The sequence below is a fragment of the Symphodus melops genome (genome assembly GCF_947650265.1).
Source record: "Symphodus melops genome assembly, chromosome: 9".
Classification (NCBI taxonomy): Eukaryota; Metazoa; Chordata; class Actinopteri; order Labriformes; family Labridae; genus Symphodus; species Symphodus melops.
The window spans coordinates 22,417,222-22,435,691 of record NC_136699.1 but is presented as its reverse complement, the minus strand read 5'-3'; the positions used below and the strand labels follow the sequence as shown (position 1 = coordinate 22,435,691).

The 18,470-nt window shown below is 41.1% G+C and overlaps 1 protein-coding gene across 2 annotated transcripts in view; it reads left to right on the top strand.

The window, feature by feature from the left end:
• Positions 1–18,470, top strand: part of il1rapl2 (interleukin 1 receptor accessory protein-like 2) — a 372,021-nt gene that overhangs the window by 312,322 nt on the left and 41,229 nt on the right. For both annotated transcript variants that reach the window (XM_079353062.1, XM_079353061.1), the window contains exon 7: positions 1,143–1,217. In XM_079353062.1, the coding sequence (XP_079209188.1) occupies positions 1,143–1,217 (75 nt within the window). The remainder of the gene's footprint in view (positions 1–1,142; positions 1,218–18,470) is intronic.

Below are 18,470 nucleotides of genomic sequence, written 5' to 3'. Positions count from 1 at the left end.
ATTTCCACTATGTTGACCTGCAAGAAGCTAACTTAATTAGTCCGCCCTTTTGAGCACGACAGGAGGCTTGTGTTGGATCTAAGTGTATCAGCTAAAGATGCAACCAATAACAACACTGATGAAAGACTGATGTTATTTTATTCTGACATTATGGTTGAATTATTTATAAGAAAAGTTACAGTCTTTAATTTCGCTCTGAGAAATAACAACTCTTCAGGAATTATTGACAGCTGAGAGGAATTTAATAAAAGTATAGAGAAGGAGTAGAAGACAACAGGAGAGGAGTTGTCTCATTAATGTCAGACCGGTGCAGTGATCCTTTCAGAGCGCAAATGAAACTATCCATCTTATCAGCAAAGATGAGGAGAGTGGTGGGGTGACTGGAAGATTGACGGGGTTGTTGGGCCAATCGCTGCAGTACAAGGTGAAAAGAAAAAAAAGAGATGACTCAGAACAACATTAACACTTTCACCAAGGGATCAGCAGTCTTCAATTATTAGATTGATCCATACTTGGCTTTCGGTAGTTGATCCATGACTTGTGAATGTGCACATGGGTTTGCATCTGTTATAATTAAAGGCCTGGTGTCTCCCAGGAAATAATTGAAATCAACATATGCACATTAGTACAGTTAACGCTAACCCCCTGGCTAACGTTAGCTCCCTCTACCTGCCTTTGGAGCTGACTGAACTCACTAAGAAGATAAGAAGAGGTGGTGTACATTTCAAAACAGGGTAAAATTTACTGAAAGGACAAATAAAATGTGTGTTTTGTTGCTTTGGGTAGGAATGGTGAGTAGTAAGGCATAATACAACATTTGGTCATTGTTGCTTAAAATTAGTGCTTTTATGCTAACCTTGATATTTCAGGTTGTGATCAAACTGCGACTGACAAAGATACCAACACTTTGGGGAATTTTCAACCTTTAGTAGTAAAACCTTCTGACAGTGAAATGACTGAGCCATCATTTTATCTCTTCTATTTAAGTCCGTTTAAATCATTAGATGGATTATCTTTTTGTGTGTATAAATTAAAAAATGAAGCCCATTTGTGCCTTTGTGTTGTTAAGGTTTGATTTGGTCACCAGATAAAAGCTTGTTGGTTTAAAATGCTCACACACCTTCTCTTTTTCTCTCTCTCAGCTCTTCAGACCACTCAGCCCCCTAAGGTGCTCTTTCCTCTGGGGAGACAAGACACCGTGATCGAAATCACCCCTGGTAAGGATCAACACTTTGCATCATCCTCAATGTGCTCATAATTAAAAAAAAATCTGGTTCTTAGTTTTTTTGTTTGTTTCTTATCATCTTATGATGTAAATGTGAATTATTTGGACACCGTGGATGATTTCCACTGATGTTTTTGATGTCATCAGGTGATATTATGCTTCATGCATTATATTCCTCTAATTTGTGATATGTGATGTTTCTATATTTACGTTCTACATTTGTTATGGTTATGGCTTTGCTTCAACTTCTCAGAGAACTAATGTTTCAAACAACGGGCACATCACTTAGCCCAACGTGTCACAGACAGTCACTTAAATGACCTTTTAGGAATCTAAATCTATCTGATAACTGCTCACAGGGAGGTTCCTGGTTTGAATCCCCGTCTGACAGCAGCCTCATGTTTGCATATTCTCCGGGGGAAGGATGGGCTCCTTCTGGGTACTCCAACCTCGTCCCACAATCCAAAAACATGCTCTTTAGATTAAATGGTGACTTTAGACCACCAGTAAGTGTGACTAAGATTCCTTAGTCCAGTATTTGAATTTCAAAAACACTTACCATAAAATGACGTAATAATACATTGTAGTGCTATACTGCCATTGGACAAGGCCCTGGGAAAGAGAGTTTGACATGGGTAAATGAGGGGTCAGGAGAGATCGTGCAAGTATTGGAAATTTAACATTCACTTTTCTATATATTTCATTACTCGTGTGAGTGAAATAGGCTTGTGGTGCCAGAGGTAACTTTACTTTATCTATTTTATTCAAACAGGAATAAACTCGACGAGATTAAAAACTTCTTTTTCAAGAGAGTCCTGGCTGAGGCAGACAGCAGCAACAAAATAGTTCATGGGACAAGACATAAAAAAGTTAAAACATTATTATAATTCCCTGAACTTGACCTGCAAACCAACTATGAACAGCCAAAGCACATCCCCAACTGTTGTTTCTGAGGTCGGTGAAGTGATGGTGAACTCACCCAAATCACATCCTCCATAAGGTCTGAGGTCAGTTTTAGTAACAATGCAGCAGCCCAGGAGCTGCTGCTGTGCATCTGTTGTTTATGTCAGACAGTCAAAGCATGTAACCTCTTTGAACACTGTCGCTCCGCAGGCCCTCTGCTCTTTATCAGTCTGGGTTCCTGTCCTACTGCACTTTTGTTCTTTTATCTCCTCCAGTCAGCGATGAACAGTGGAACGTGCTCAATCCAATTCACTCTGAGCCAAAACATTTACAGAGCCCCTACAGAAGTCGCTACAGCGGTGCCTTATCAGTAAAAAATAATCTGACATTTTCAAATGTAGTCGTTTTCTATTACTGGTTGATTTTCAGATTGAGAGCGACGGCTGTTTGAATCTGCAACGTCAACGTCAACATAAAGCCTGTCATTGAAGCACTGCAGAGCCTAGCGGGACAGCAGGGAATATAAAAATATAAAGGCATCTCATTACGATTTGCTTGTGTACTAAATACAGAGAGTTGCTTTCGGATGCTGCTGCATCGTTGCCAGCTGTGTGTATGTGTGTGTGTTCATGTCCTGCTGTTCAGGGGTCTCTCTGACAATGTTAGAACTGCAGGCTGAAGCTGTGTGCGGATGTGTGTATCGCTGTCTCTGTGGGTGTGTGTTTTCATTAACTCCAGATTGATGTAGTTACAAATAGGCCCTAAGGCCTCTGTACACTGATTGCAGTAGGGACACCTTTTAATGGGCACAGCAATCCCCCCCCCCCCCCCCCCCCCCCCCCCCACCCACACACACACACACACACCTTTGTCTAGACCTGCTCGTACTTACAACCCCAGCTATGCAAAAGCACAGCAAAGTACAGCACACACACACACACACACACACTGTCTCACAGTGTGACCCTGCGGTGCATTTTTAATTATCATCTTGTTTTAACCTGAGGGAGATTTACATCACCAACCACAGTTATGTAGTTCTCTGTTTTTCCCTCCCCTCCTCTCGTCCACTTCTCTGCAGTCATAACAGCCACTTTTTCATTTCTCTCCTCATCCCTATCTCTCTCTCTCTCTCTCTCTCTCTCTCTCTCTCTCTCTCTCTCTCTCTCTCTCTTTGTTGACTGTTGGCTCCTTTGCCTTGCTTTCCTCCCTTTTTTATTATCTCATTCTTATTCAGTTTGTTTTGCTTGCTGCTCTTCCACATATTTCCTCCATCTCTCCTTTCTTTCTCATTATTTTCTAACGCTGTGGGTTAAGAACACAACTTATTATACTTATTAATATTATTATCCTGAAGAGGGCTACTGGCAGGGATGGACAAAAAAACCATAATGATGAGAATAAAAGAATAAGAAAAAGTGAGAGTCACAGCGCTTGAGGGGTTTTTATCGCTCTCCTGATAAAGCTTAACCTTTTAAACCTTCTTTATAGGTATGCTATCAGCATTTTTAACAGCTGAGGAAGTCTGACTAAAAATAAATATACTTCTCTAAATGTGTGGCTTAAAAAACGGGTGATTACTGATAATTCTTTAACACTTGCAGAAAAAAGTCCTGATATTTCCCAGAGGAGCTGCATGTGTGAAAGCAAACAGACAGATTTTTTTCACTTGGTTTTCACCTGGATTTTATTCTGTCGGCCCCCAAATGTTTTTTTCTGCAGCAAGTTTGAGTGAGCTGATGTGAGAACACAGCAGGATATTCTCAAGCGAATTCATCTCGAGCCAACAGGAGGGGGAGTGACGTTTATATTCTGTGACTGCTGCACGATGCACAGACCGCTACGATCTCCATGCACGTGATTACATAGCTGCATTATGTTGTGCGCTCCTGAGCTGATTGGATGGTAGGGGGGGTGTGTCTTAAGTGTCTTAACCAAGGACACACCGGACATGTTGCTCACAGGATAGGACAGGGAATCTAACCCTCGACCTTCCGATTGAGAGACGTCGACTGTACCCACCCAGCCACAGCTGCCCTTAAAACATCATCTAATACCAGACTCTTTCATTAGGCTAACACTCAACAATGAATGCACATATTTCCCAATGTGAGCCAAAAGAAAAGAACTGACAGAGCTATTTGACAAATTTAGCAAGATAGTGGAATGTATTATGAATGTAAACCATAAACCCATGAATGAAACCTTGTGATACGACTTGTAATAGAAATGCAAAATATTCACCATTTACCTGTCATTTGTCTCTGTAATACTCTTTTACTCCGGCACGACAAATTCTGTGAGTGAACAAATGACACGTGAAGATGCGTTAATAACATTGAATTTGGAAAAGCCGATTTCTCATTCACTCTTGTAATTCTAAAGTAATAATTATCTTGCTCTTGAATGCAATACTCATCTGTACCATGTTCAGCTTCTTGAATAGTTGGCTCTGTTTAAGAATGATTTGAAATTGGACAAAAGCCAGGATTGGCTGGGAGCACCGATAGCCGGTTATGAGACGTTCCATGTACAGCTGTGGTCATTGTTGCAGAGCCCGTGGGTTCAAATCCAACCTGGGCCCTGTGCTGCATGTCGGCCATATTTCCTTGGACCCATCGCTCTAATAATGGGAATAAAAATTGATTTAAAGGTTTTAAAGAGCCAATTAAAGAATGTACTGATTGAGAATGACAAAAAATATCCATTAAGTTTTCAGACACACTGGCACACACACATGCACACACACACACAGGTATTCACTGTCAGTGTGAGGTAGCTTCTGAAAGGCAGGATAAGATAAGGAGGCAGGCTTTCTGTCTTTTGCTCTGACTCCCCCTCTTGTCTGTCTTTCTCAGTCTGTCTCTGTCCTCTTCCCCGTCACGTTTATCTCCCTGTCCGTCTTCCTCTGCTTCAGCGAGGTGTTTGCCTCCGTCTCACTTTCCTCCCATCAGTCAGCCTTCCCTCCCCTACTCTCTGTTTTTCTCTAACTGTCCCTTTGTCTTTCTCTTTCTTCTCTCTCAGTCTTGAGATGTGGCTTCAAACGGTGATGCATCATGTCATTATTCCCTTTCAGACTGTCACGGAGAGATAACGTGAGGTGGGAGGGTTGCAGATGAAATGAAGGGGGTTGAATGAGGTTTCTCATAATTCAGATTTTCATTTTTGAGAGAGACTGGGTCGCTTTTGCATTCGTTATGCATCCTATTCAAGGAACTGTATGTCATAGCCGATGCACAATGGATCCAAGATGTCAAATTATCGACATGAACAAACCATCAAAAATAAGTTTTCATAAATATGTGCTTGCCAGTGCAGGTTTCTTATTAGTCAGTGTGTGTGGTTCTGCTGCTCTGCGTCTCAGCTCTGGCAGTCTGCTCTCTGCAGCAGATGCACGAGGAGTCTATTATTGACAGCGAGGTGCATCAATTCATCGCTGATCAAGCGGGACAGGAAGTCACACATCAAAACAACATTAAAAAAATCCAGTTTATTTTCAGAATAAAACACTCAGTTTTGACGGTTGTGTTTGTTTGAGATGAGATTAGCTGATTCTTTAATTACCACGGGAACTCATAGGTCTTTTGACTAGGCTGTCCGGCGATGCTGCTCTTTGCTGTGTTTGGAAAACGCAGCATGTTGGTGTTGATGGACGAGGGACTGTACTGGAAGTTGTGGACTGTCCGTCTTCCTCTGCAGGAAACAGGAAAAAGAGCCTTTAAAACTGGTGAAAACCTTAAACAGAACCACATGTTCTTATGTTGAACAGCCATATGCTGAAACTGTTAATAGGTTGAGAGGAGCTAGAGGGACATGTAGAACGAGAAAGTCTGAAAGAGACGAAATGCAGCAACAACGTCCTTTAAAATCAATGTTTAGCTTCATTGTCAGTAACAATGGAAACATGTTGTATTAGCATTCTAATTTTAAAGGCAGGGTTGGTAATTTTTGAAAACTAGCATGATTTTGAAAGTAGCATCCTCTCCGTTGTTTGTATTCACTCACCCCCTCCCCTCTGTGCGCCCTCTAAAGCCCCGCCCCTCACTTGCATGCACTAGCGCCATGCTTTGGGCTCGTGTGCATGCATGGGGTTGATTGGTTAATGAAAAAACGACCTATCAATCTGACATTGGTCAAAGTTACAGGCTTACAGCTGCTACAGATGACAGATTTTCTTTGTTCTTTTTTCAGAGCACATGAGATCTTAACTGTCAGGACCTAAAGACCATTTCAACTAAAAACTTAAAAAAGTGTATCTGGAGGAAATGACCTACCCTGTCTTTAACATTAGCATCTATCAACAATGACATGAGAGGGACTGATAGCTTTAGAGGTTGAACTTGAGATTCCCATGAACATTGATAATTGTGATGTCTATGGTTCCTTACCAGCTACCAGGGCGATACATGTTTATTGACTTTCTGTAAATGGTACATGTTACAAGACAGTTGGACTTGAAAATAAAAAAATACAAGGGATGTGCGGAGAACAACACAAAGCTGCATCACTGATTATTTTGAGTCATGTTAGTCCGATACAGCTTTGAACACTCCGGGATGTCTCCATAATGAAGCTGTCCATGTTGTGTACCCGTGTGCTTGTGTTTGTGCATGAATTGTACCGGGCTGATCGAACCTCTTCGAAGCGTGCCAGGTTCAAGGAAGAAAGACTGAATCGGAGAACTCGCACGTCTCCAACAACTTTAGGGGTGAAGCGTGTTTGGTCCTGGTACGGACTGTGGAGTGTGAGAGCACCTTCACTTCCTGTAGGTAGCACAAGTGTTTGTGTGTCTTTTTGATCCCTCATAGAATTCATACAAAAAGAAAAACAACTAAAGTTGACGATGCAATGTCTTTATTGCATTTATTTTAATCACGGTCTATGTAGCACAAGAGCACTTATTCAGAGGGTAGTGATGGTATTTCATCTCAAGCCATGGAAATGGCTCCTATCCCTGTCAGAATTCAAGGAAATAAACCAAAAATGACAGTATAGGGTGGCATGCTCTTGCTTTCTATTAGTGTCAGGATGTGCAAGTGCGCTCTCACAGCCACCTCGTTGTCTCGGAGCTCGCGTATAAACAGGCTGTTCACAGACAGACGCCGAATAGAGGTCAAGAGAAAAATGTGATGGAGGGAACAAAGTATTACAGCACACAAAGGATATTGCAGGTGAAATGGTGTCAGATGTACATGAAAGCATCATTTTAAAAAAAAATCCAGTTTTGTTCTTTTGTAGCTCTTTTATTTGTCATCTGCTGCCGCCATGAATATGGTAATCAGCTTTTGTTTGCAATGGAGAGGGAGGGGCTGGATGCAGAGAGTGGGAGAAAAGTAGATAAGGAGGAGATGCTGTTTGATGCAGGTGAGTCAGTCGGTGAAACATCTGTTTATTCTGTGTTTCATGGACAGAGATAACAAGACGAGCTCCTGGAGAAGTGGGTTTGCGATTGTAAGGTTAATAAGGCTAGCCAGGAAGGTATTTGTAGGGATATTGAACCATCATATTGTTGGCCTCGGTCAGGTTCTGCTTAAGTACAACCTCTTTACTGTGTCATCCTTCTCTCCAAAAGGTCCAGCCATACAATGTTATTGACCGGTACTGCTCATGGCCGTGTTTTTATTAAAGATTGTTTACATTGGGTTTAAGAGCCCATTGTTTAAAAACAGGTATTCTTCTGTCATTTCAGCCTTTACAGTGTAGATTTGGTTGGAGTTTCAGGAGGAGAAGAACATGCAAACGTTTGGCTAACTGATGAGAATTTCTCTTCTTCTTGTCTCTCTGTGACATCAGGTCTTGGCTTTCATAGCAGTTCAGCAACTCCAACAAGTTGTTTAATATCGCTTTTTGCACATATATTGAAAAAACAGTTTGTTGTCATTCCATTTGCATTGTCGTAAATCCTTAATTCACACATGCTCCGTTATTCCGTCGGATGACGCGGGCCCATTCCCTCTCAGGAGGATTTATTGTTCGTTTGGTGCCTGCAGTCTTGACGTTATTGATAAAGTAAATACGACCACGAGTCTCAATGTTGTGTTTTATTTTGAAATTGACTGGATGCTCTGTGCATTTCCGTATCTGACTTCCTGTCTGGGTTGTGATATTCTGAGCAGAGCGACGTGGCGCTGTCTGCACGCTTTGGAGACAGTAGCATGTAAACACGAGGATTAACTAGAGTGGCGGCTAACAGCCGAACAGATACACTACAATCCCTATTTAGATATTTGAATGTTGATTTACAATCTGTAATGTTACACTCATACGTGACTTTTAGGTTGGGCACCATACAAGTAACACGTCCTCTGTTAGCTTCTACTTTAATTTAGTTTCTCTTTCTTACCTACACAACACAGCTTTTGGTCTTCTTCACAGACGCAAAATATGTCTCGGTTTGGGGAAAAAAGGGAAAGCTATCTGCGCTGAATCAGAGCGCTCCATAGTAGCATCCGACTATTTACAGGATGTTCCAGACAGTGATTGTGAAGCAGCGATCCTTAAGGCTGTTCACAACAGTCATGTGTTAAATGTACACTGTGTAATCGTCCACTTCTTTGACAGGAGAAGATATGATTTCACCTTAAAATAATGATCTACAACACTGGCTTTCGACCGGGGGTCCAGGGGATGAGGTGGTCAAAGATCTCAGGGAGGCCTTGTCTGTAAGGTTGCCAAAAGCTGTTTTTTTACATATGCACAAGTGGTCAACCTGACCCAAGCCCCACACAACCCGAGCCCCAACTTTGGGCTTTGTTATGAATATGAAGTTCCGGCCCACTAACAACAGGTTTAAAGCTCTGTGAGCGAGCAGGAGTCCTATCACCAGGGGTGCAAAGGTTTTGAGCTCAGCACAGGGGGAAATGAAATGACCTGGAACAGACCTAGAGAAAAGCTTCTGCTTGTGTCCAACACACATTTTTCATATAAAGAATATCTTATATATATATATATATATATATATATATATATATATATATATATATATATATATATATATATATATAGCTGTCCAATAGAAGTGCTGGAACACTGTGTGGATTTGTCTCCATCACTGTCTCATTATGTCTCCTCTCCTTTCCTCTTTCGTTCTGCAACTCTAACTCCTCAGTGGGATAAAGATCCTGTGGAGCAAGGATCTGCATTTTATGAAGTAGAAATCCCCTTTGAAAGTCCATCCAGACAAGACCACTGTGTGTGTGCGTGTGTGTGTGTGTTTGTAATACACAAAGATGAAAGGATTCATGTGAATGGTGCTCGGTGAGGTTGGAAATCTGCTATGATGTGCCTTCTTCTAAAAAAAATGATTCTATACTTTCTCAAAAAAGTATATGTGGAGGCCCGAATCACACAAATGCACCAACAGGACCTGTGGACATGCATTAGTGGAGAGATGTCAGAGTGGGGCTGCTACACACACCAGAGCTGTTTGGTGCCTTGCTCAATGGCAACTTTTTATCCGACTTAACTTCAATATTATAGACCTTGACTTGAACCAATTACCCTCCAGTTCCATACCCCAAGTCCCTACGGACCATATTGCCAAACTGAAGGGCTTCATACATAAATTACATATGAAGTTGTGACTTTGCAGATACAGTATAAACATTTTTTCTATACTTTTCTTTTTCAATCTACTAAGTTTTTCCCTCATGTCCTCTCACAGTACAGCACTCTCACTGTGCGACTTTGCATAATGCTTCATGAATCACAGACATTTGAAATGCAAATAAACATCTGTAAAGGTCAAAACGGAAAGCTATTGAACAGCTGTTTGTTGCAAATGTAAAACACGTGAATCATCATGCACCTGGAAACGCCTCAATTTTGTAAGCTTCAGTGCAATGTCATAAATGTGTTTGGGTTTGCTGTCAGTTTTCAATAACTAAAACTTGTTCCTGACAAATGTGTTCCTTAAATCAGACAGAAAAGTGTCTCAAGGTCCATCCACATCGTGTGCCTTTTCTGTGAAGACAGCTGATTCAGTGCAGCATGACCAAAATGATCAAGCTCTTTGTCAGATACGTCTATCTATAAAGCATCAACAGCCTTTTTCTTGAAGAGACTGTCGGCATCTCGCAAGGATTTTTTCCCAGTTAGCTGCACAGTCGACTTTTAAAATAAAGAAAGAAGAGATTTTTTTTGACGGAAAGCACTTCATGTACACAAAGAGATTATTATTCAATCAATCATTATTTAAATCCAGACAATTCATAGCAAGTCCCATCTGGAGACGCTTTACAAAAGGACATGTGGGATAATATTCCGGAAGAAATTCTTCCTCACATTCCTGTTGTCCACACTTCCTTGAAGGAGGACGGCAGTGGCCGATAGTGGCTGGGCGTCAGAGAGACAGGACTTGCAGTTTGTCCACTGCGGTCACAAAAGTCACATAACCTGCAAGTTCCTCACTGGAGCTTTAAAGGAGGCCATGATGGAAAAGAAAAACTTTCCATCAAACGTTGTGACCATAGCTCTGTCTCAGCGGGCTCTTAAAATCTAGTTCTGTGTTTCATTCTAAATTGAAGGTCCTTCAGTATTACAGTTTTTACTGTGGTTTGCTGTTATGGAAAAAACAAAAAAATCAGTATTTTTCCCCCCAAAAAACGTCTCTTCACTCTACAGCCCCCTCCCCTGCTGCTGTGCTGTGGGACGCTTGAATGGGGGGCTCACCATGCTTGTACCCCCAACTTCAGTACCTGTTGCCATGGCATTTATGTCTGATCAGACACCGTGCTGACCAGCTTCTGGTGCACAACGATGGCACGAGTGGCACACATTTATTGGCTATAAAAGTAATGCCCCTCAATCATCCCTCATGAGCACTGTGTTTGCAGGGACCCTGTGCTCCTCATGTTTTGGTTGACACAGAACGTTTCTGGAGATGGTAGCTGTTGTGTTTCCCGCAGCTAATGACAGCACGTGTAGGAGAGTTCAGGAGTGAATTCTTGTTAGTGATTCAAACCGGCAAATATCCAATAGTGAAGTGAAATGCCACGTGGATAAAGCTTGTTCAAACGAAGGTGAACCCTGTGTTGGATATTTTCCCACAAACGTGGAGTTAGCTTTTTTTCTGTTGGACAGGACGGCGGAAAACACTAGCGATTAGCTTGTGCTAGCGTGCGGCTGCTTGCACGAGGAATCGTAAACATACATGCTAGCCCTGCAATAAGAGCGCACAGTTTGAATGCTGTGTTTAAAAGCTGCAAATAACATTTTTACTGACTTCGTCTCTACATATTGTTCATTACTGTCTTCCAAGGTTGCTTCTTCGTCAATTTTCCAAGATAGCTGGGATTACAATTCAAGACGAAAATGTATTTGAAATCATTCTATAGCTCTTCCTTAGCGATACATTCGTTTCTTCTTCTGCATCTATGTCTGAGCATTCCTTCATCATGTGTCTCTAACTTTGCGTTTGTTGACGTGATAGTGTTAGGTCTCTAAGGGCAGCACTTTTTTAACCCTTTTAACATTTTCACACCTTGAACCACTGATGGATCACGAGCAAGAGGAGAGAGGCCAAAGAGGAAGCTTGAGTGGAATAGTTTGTTTCCATCACTTTGATGAGTAATGGATGCTAAGAGGTCTTTAACACTCACTATGCTGCCACAATGTGCTACAGCTGCTTATCTAAGTTGACTTCTACAAGAGTTTTATGACCTTAATACAGTAATTGATACAGTGCAAAGTTTTTACAAATCTTTACAGGACAATATCCTCCCAGCCCTTCAAGGATTACCAGAAACTTTGCTTATTAGCCTGGGTTCCTTTCTTACGATGGATCACGTTATATTGCATTTGTCAAATCTTTTGAATATTCAGTTTACTAAACTGTAAAGAACAACGGTGAATTTGAGCTTTCAGAGGCGAAATTCAGCGAATATTTTTGCAAATAGAGATTCAGGCGCAACCTATGTCTGCTGCAGGGATCTCAAGTCACACATAAAATCTGTTCACATGCGCACACGCCACACCTTGCATTTTTCATGCAGAGAAATTACCACAGGTCTTAAATTACTCCAGCAACGTGCTGGATCACCGGCGTCAGGCTGTTCGTCAAATAAAATATATATATCAACAATAAATACACGTGGGAATTTGTTGTGAATGCGCCTGATGAAGTTGCAGTTTAAAAAACCAATGTTACGCAGCTCTCATTCCTAAACTAACAGATGTTACTAGCCAATTAGTAACAGTGTAGGGCAGGTTTTGGCCACACTTGAGCTGTGCGATATTTCAATGGAGCATGTAATGCTAGGCGTGCCATACGAGTGTTTTCCATCCATTTGATCAGCATTTAGGTTCAATTAACTGGTAGGTTATCGATTTCCCTCTCTCTGTTGCCCTCACGTATGTTGCAGGACTTTATACTCTGAAGGTGACCAGAGAGAGAAAAAGAAATGTCCGCTGCAAATACCAAACGATGTAATTTCCCGTTTCCTGCTGCTGCTTCGGCAGTGCTCTGATCCAGAAATCTCCCTACACACCGGTCAACCGATGAGATTACAGGATCGGAGCTTTATAAAACAGAAGTTCTGCTGTCTTGCACGGAGCCACCGGAGACCCTCAGTGCCTTCAGTAACCGTGCAGTCTAGTGTACAAGAAGGTGCGAGTGTGTCTGTCATTGAAATTATCCCTCTTCAATAAATAAACAAAAATGGAAAAAGATCCCATCTTCACAATATGACCATGTGTCAGAAATTAATTAGTTTCTGGATTATGTATAAATGTTCATTTTGTTATCTAAGTAGTACATAAACAAACCAAAATAATGTCACACTACACTAAATTATATAGACTGCTTCAAAGCAAAGATAACTTTGGAAATTCTGCAGGGCAGAAATAGTGGAAGTCAAGTCAACTTTATTTATATAGCACATTTATAACAGCCAAGACGGCCCAACATGCTGTACATTAAGTTCAGTAAAATACATGTCATCCAAACATCACAAAATTGCAATAAAAACAAGTTAAAGCACGAAACAATAGTAAAAGATCTCATTTGGGATAAAAACACTCAACTAGAGGTAAAACCCAAAGAAAAATAAATGGGTGCAAAAACACTACAACACTGCAGTCCACTTTGTCTGAGGAACTTTTTTTAAAAAGATAAAAAGGTTAATCATAATTATAAAGTTTTGCAGAAAAGGCACAAAAAAACTGATCAGAATGCAGGAAAATAAACGTTAGCTGCTCGAACCCAACCCCCACCGCCAATATCTCCTTCCCTCTTCCCTGAACTGAGTTCAAAACTTGGTCTCCTGCAAGATTCTTTCAGGCTACATACCCTTAAAGGGGACATATTATACCCATTTCCACCTTTTCAAACAGTCCCCTGTGCTTTAAATGAAACTATTGTGCTGTGCTTTGGTCCAAATATGACATGAATCAAGCATCAGAGGAGGTTTGTGACCCTGTAGAAACCAGCTCTCTCAGAATGCTTAGTTTTGGTGTGTGTCTCTTTAAATGTAATGACCCCCCCAGAGTTTTTCAGACACCACTCTTCTGTAGAGAAAATAAAAATAGCAGACCTGGGGGTAGAGTCCATGGGTGGTGATACAAGGAGAGGGGATTTTCTTTATAGAATCCAACTTGTAATGTCACAAACTGAGAAAATTTGATTCACAGATGTTTTCTCTGTGTGGTAAGACCACAAACAAAAGACTGGATGGATTTATTTCAAATCAATAGACACTCAGGTTGCCCAAAAAAATGTTCAAAAACACTGTAATAGTGGATTTTTCAGAATATGTCCCCCTTATGTCCTGTTATTACTTAGCACACCAGTCAAATGGATCCAATGCGCTCACATTTTAAACCAGCACAAAGAGGTCAGTAATCACTGGACTACCTTCCTCATTTATTTGTAGCCACTATTGATATTAAAGCCAATTTAAAGTACAATGTTTTATGTAAAAAGTATTTGGAAAGATTTAGAGGCTAAAAGTACACCGACTGATGATAGCAAGGTAAGTGTGATGCAGAGTGAAAGGCACAGGTGTCAGGACTAAAAGTCACACAGCTGAGCTGAATGTGGCTGCTTCTGTTTAAGAATCCTTAATGCATTGAACCCTTTATAGGATTGAGGCATTGTTGATTAAAAACTGCTTTCCCTTCTATGACAAATCAAAGGCGCTCATATTTTGGCAGCATAAAGCATGCTGTCCAAAGCATAGGCTACAAAGTGATTAAGGGCGTGTCCGACTACATTTTGCTCGTTACCCTGCACTCAGTCTGGGTGCCTAGTAAGGGCAGGTCGCAACAGGGTAGGATTAAGTTGCTGGATTATGTGTTTTGGGTGTAACACAAACCAGACCAATCAGAGTGACAGCACTCGTTCCCTTTAGGATCCAGGATTCAGGAAACTGTTTAATAATATTCAAATTAAACAATATGCACTGCACACTTATGAGAGGTTGCGTGTAAGGAAGGGAGTTTGGCGTAACCATCTCACAGCCCTCGGTCACATCTATCCATTATCTATACTGCTTTTTCCCGTTCAGGGTCATGAGCTGACCCCAGCTGCAGATGGGGGAGAGGTGGGATTAACCCTGGACTGTTCACCATTCAATCACAGGGCTGACATGTAGAGACAGACACGCAGCCACACTCTTTGGACTGTGGGATCAGAGTTACAGCGTTCAGCGTCCCTGCTGGAGAGCCATGAGAGAACTCCACACAGCAGGAATCTCCTCCTCGGCACAGCACTGAAGTGTGGAGTTGCGCATCCTGTATGTGTGGAGTTGTGCATCCTGTATGTGTGGACTTGTGCATCCTGTATGTGTGGCCTTGTGCATCCTGTGTGTGTGGAACAAGCTCAGTAGAAGTATGATTTGAACCCCCAATGTAAGCCCATTTGAAACCCATCCTATAAATATGAGGAACTTACTACCCCACAGACTTTAGACTTTAGACCTGGTTCTAGGTGGTCTGAGCCCAATAGTTTTCTGTAAAGGAATAACTTCTATAAATCACACCTGATCATTTTACAATATTTTTGCAATACGGTTTTTTATGATTTTTGTGGTTTGTAAAGGGAATTTTACAACCCTCTCTCCCCAGTCTACCTGCAGCTGTTAAGAAATGAAAAGCTGAAATATCTGAAGCACCCTGAGAGCACCTTTAAAATTGTAATTGACCAGTCACTCACTCACAGGCCTGGAGCTGTTGAAGCCATAGATGTCTCCAGCAATCCTGTGACTAAATGTAATTTTTATGCAATCCGTCTTTTAGCCTACTTTCTTAACCATTGTCCCAAAGCCAGAGAAGTAGAACATGTTTCAGGAGCCCTCGGGTAACAGCTGTCAGTCAGCCTTCACCTGCCACCCAGTTCTGTCAAAACACACACACACCTACACACACACACACACACACACACATACAGTACAACCCTTCGGAGACCAAAACTATTAGCACTCCTAACCTCATGTGGGCTTCCTTCCTTTACTTCATAATTTATTTGTGTTCCTTCTTGCAGCTCACAGGCAACTACAACAACCCAAGGGCTCATTTATTTATCGTTCATCAGCTTTTTATTGACACAGTTACATCTGTCCTGTGTTAGAAGGAGCTTATGTTGCTTCATAACCGCTGAATGTGTAAGCAGGCAATCTTTTGGCAACCTGTCAGTCATAAAAACCTTCACACGGTCACTGTTGTCTAGTTTACTCGGATGGTTTCTGGTATTATTTTGTTTTGGTGGCGGACAAAGAAGAATGACATTGGCAATGACAACTTTTGACAATGAAAACGTTTGGCGTGGACGTCCGTCCTCTTCCTCTTTGAGTAAACTCTTTTAGACTTTAATCTCAATGCATATTTGTTGATATTGACAAGCAGCTCATGACACAATGTTTCCCTTAAATGAACAAAGGTAACAGGAGACTCTTCTTCCAGGATTAAAGGTCACATGTTAGACATGTAACCATGGTAATGTTTAAGAATAAAAAACGACTTAGTAGTAATGAATTAACTTGATCAGCACCTGAGAGATGACAATGATATATGAATCCCAAAAAATGTTCAGGTTCCAGCATAGTATGTGGCAATGACGAACTGCGGCACACACACAATATTTGGAAATTGGGAGTCAAACTGGACAGAAAAGAATGATCCAGACAGGAAGTCAGACAAGGAAAGGCACAGGGTGTCCTGTCAATTTCAAAATAAAACACAATATATGGACTCACGGTCGTATTTTTAAGTGAAACAACAAATCATCCTCAAAAATGTTGTTTGCATGTTTTTTCTTGCTCACATACCAGCTGTCCAAAATTGGAGTATGACTGTCAGCTCTTTTTTCTCCAACAAGCTACAGAAAGCAATGATCGAAGTTACTTTTTTATTTTTGCGTTTCCTAAAACATTGATTTCCTGAAACTATCATGGAGATCACTTGCCTATCCTGAAGTGTGGCTCAATTTCGAAAGCTTTCTTCAAATAGAAACAAATGCTATCAGCTCTGAATCTCTCGGTGCATGGTGTCAAAAAAAAACCCCTTGTGACTGGTCATTTAATTAACCTTGTCAGGCATATCTGCATTGGGCTCCAATCTAATTTAATCTGTTAATTTAAAACAGTTCTCAACCAGGCCAGCCCCCCAGCCAATCAAATGTCAGGTATAGAAGCATATAAGGGACTTAGTTAATTAGAGCTGTTGGGAAATGGCCAAATATGGATATGATTGTGTGCGTGTGTGTGTGTGTGGGTGTGTGTGTGTGTGTTGAGGGGCTAGATTTCCTTTTATTACTTTCCTGGGAGAGTTATTAATTCTCTTGGAATCACCTCAGGTGATATGAGCGAGTGTGTGGAAGTGTGTAGGGATGAACCAGTCAGAGAAGCGCAAATGATGGCTAAGAAGAGAGATAAAGTCAGATATGAACAGACCCCCCCCCCAAAAAAAGACTGAAAATGAAAGAAAAAAGTTATTCATTACAATCTAATATGTCTCTATCCAACCTTGTGGAAGCTTCATTTCCTGTTCCTTTTTCCGGTTAGACAGGAAATTGAGCCTTAGCATTTTCAGAAATAATTCTCCATCTCATATTTATGAAACAGTCTCTCTACTCTGATTTTAATGTCAAATTATATTGAAAATCTGCACGGTGCTGTTTGAGCATGTCACATCACTGTAAAACTGTTCAACGTAGATTTAAAACAATAAATAAGAGAAAATATTGTCATGTCATCAAAGCATTTATATTCTTCTGTGATTTTCCATGAATTGTAAATACATCAGTTCATGTGTACTGTCATTTGTGACGGTGTTTTAATGTGGGTCTGCGCATCAGAAGATAATCTAAAGACGAATCATAAAGGGTGACTGATGTATGGTCGTCACTGGTTGGGGATTACAGTCTCCTCTCGGAGCAGAATAGTAAAGCTAATCCCTGTACGCTGCTGTCCAGTGGCTGTCAAGTACAACAAACCTGCTTTGGCCGAAACAAATGACGGAAACCTGCTGCCAAAAGCTGTAACAACTACATTAACACCACATGCACAGTAAATAAATAAACAATGTTTTACACTGTAATTAACACTGTCACATTCACACACTGATGGCAGACGCTATACTAACTGTGTCCATCAGTATGAGCTATTCTAAACTAACTGATGTATGTTAAAAAGCCACCTGCTTGTTCTACTTAACATGTAATAAAAAAAATCTGACTCCTTAATTTAGTTACCTTTGGTTTTTCCACGTACTCGTTGAGAAGATAGGGATGACAGGAAGACGTTTCAGGTCTCAGGTTAACAGAATTTTATTAACCCGATGAATCAAGAATACAAGTTACAGAGTCTCTGGGTTCAACACTACGTGTCCCTGACAACAGACAGATACCTGGTCAGTTCGTGAAGTCTGAGCCGTGAACCCTTTTATACACTAGACAGAGAACATCTAACCAAATAATGCATTCAAGAATGTGCGGTTTCCTTCCTCCGATAGGGGAATCTTCCCAAATGCGTCTCCTGATGTGTGGTTCTCTCATTGGTGCATCATACTCCCGAATCCTTTCACCTTCTGTAGGGGAAGACACTTCCTACCTGTTTCTTATCATCAACTGACATCTAGTCTAGTAACTAATTCCTTTTAAGCAGAAAACCATTTAAGCGATTAACTATCGAGGCTCATTGAACCTATAAAAGTGGGTGAGTGATTAACTGTTCAGGGCCTTAAACTAAACCTATGTTTGAATTGGTGAGTGATTCAGTTTAAAGGGCCACATCAAAACACATGTTGGAATGTGCACTCACTCCTGCAAGCCCTCTTCACACAAACACCTTTAACCTCTAACTAAAATCTCAAACAATTAGATTAAAACAGACAGACTAGAGTAAAACAT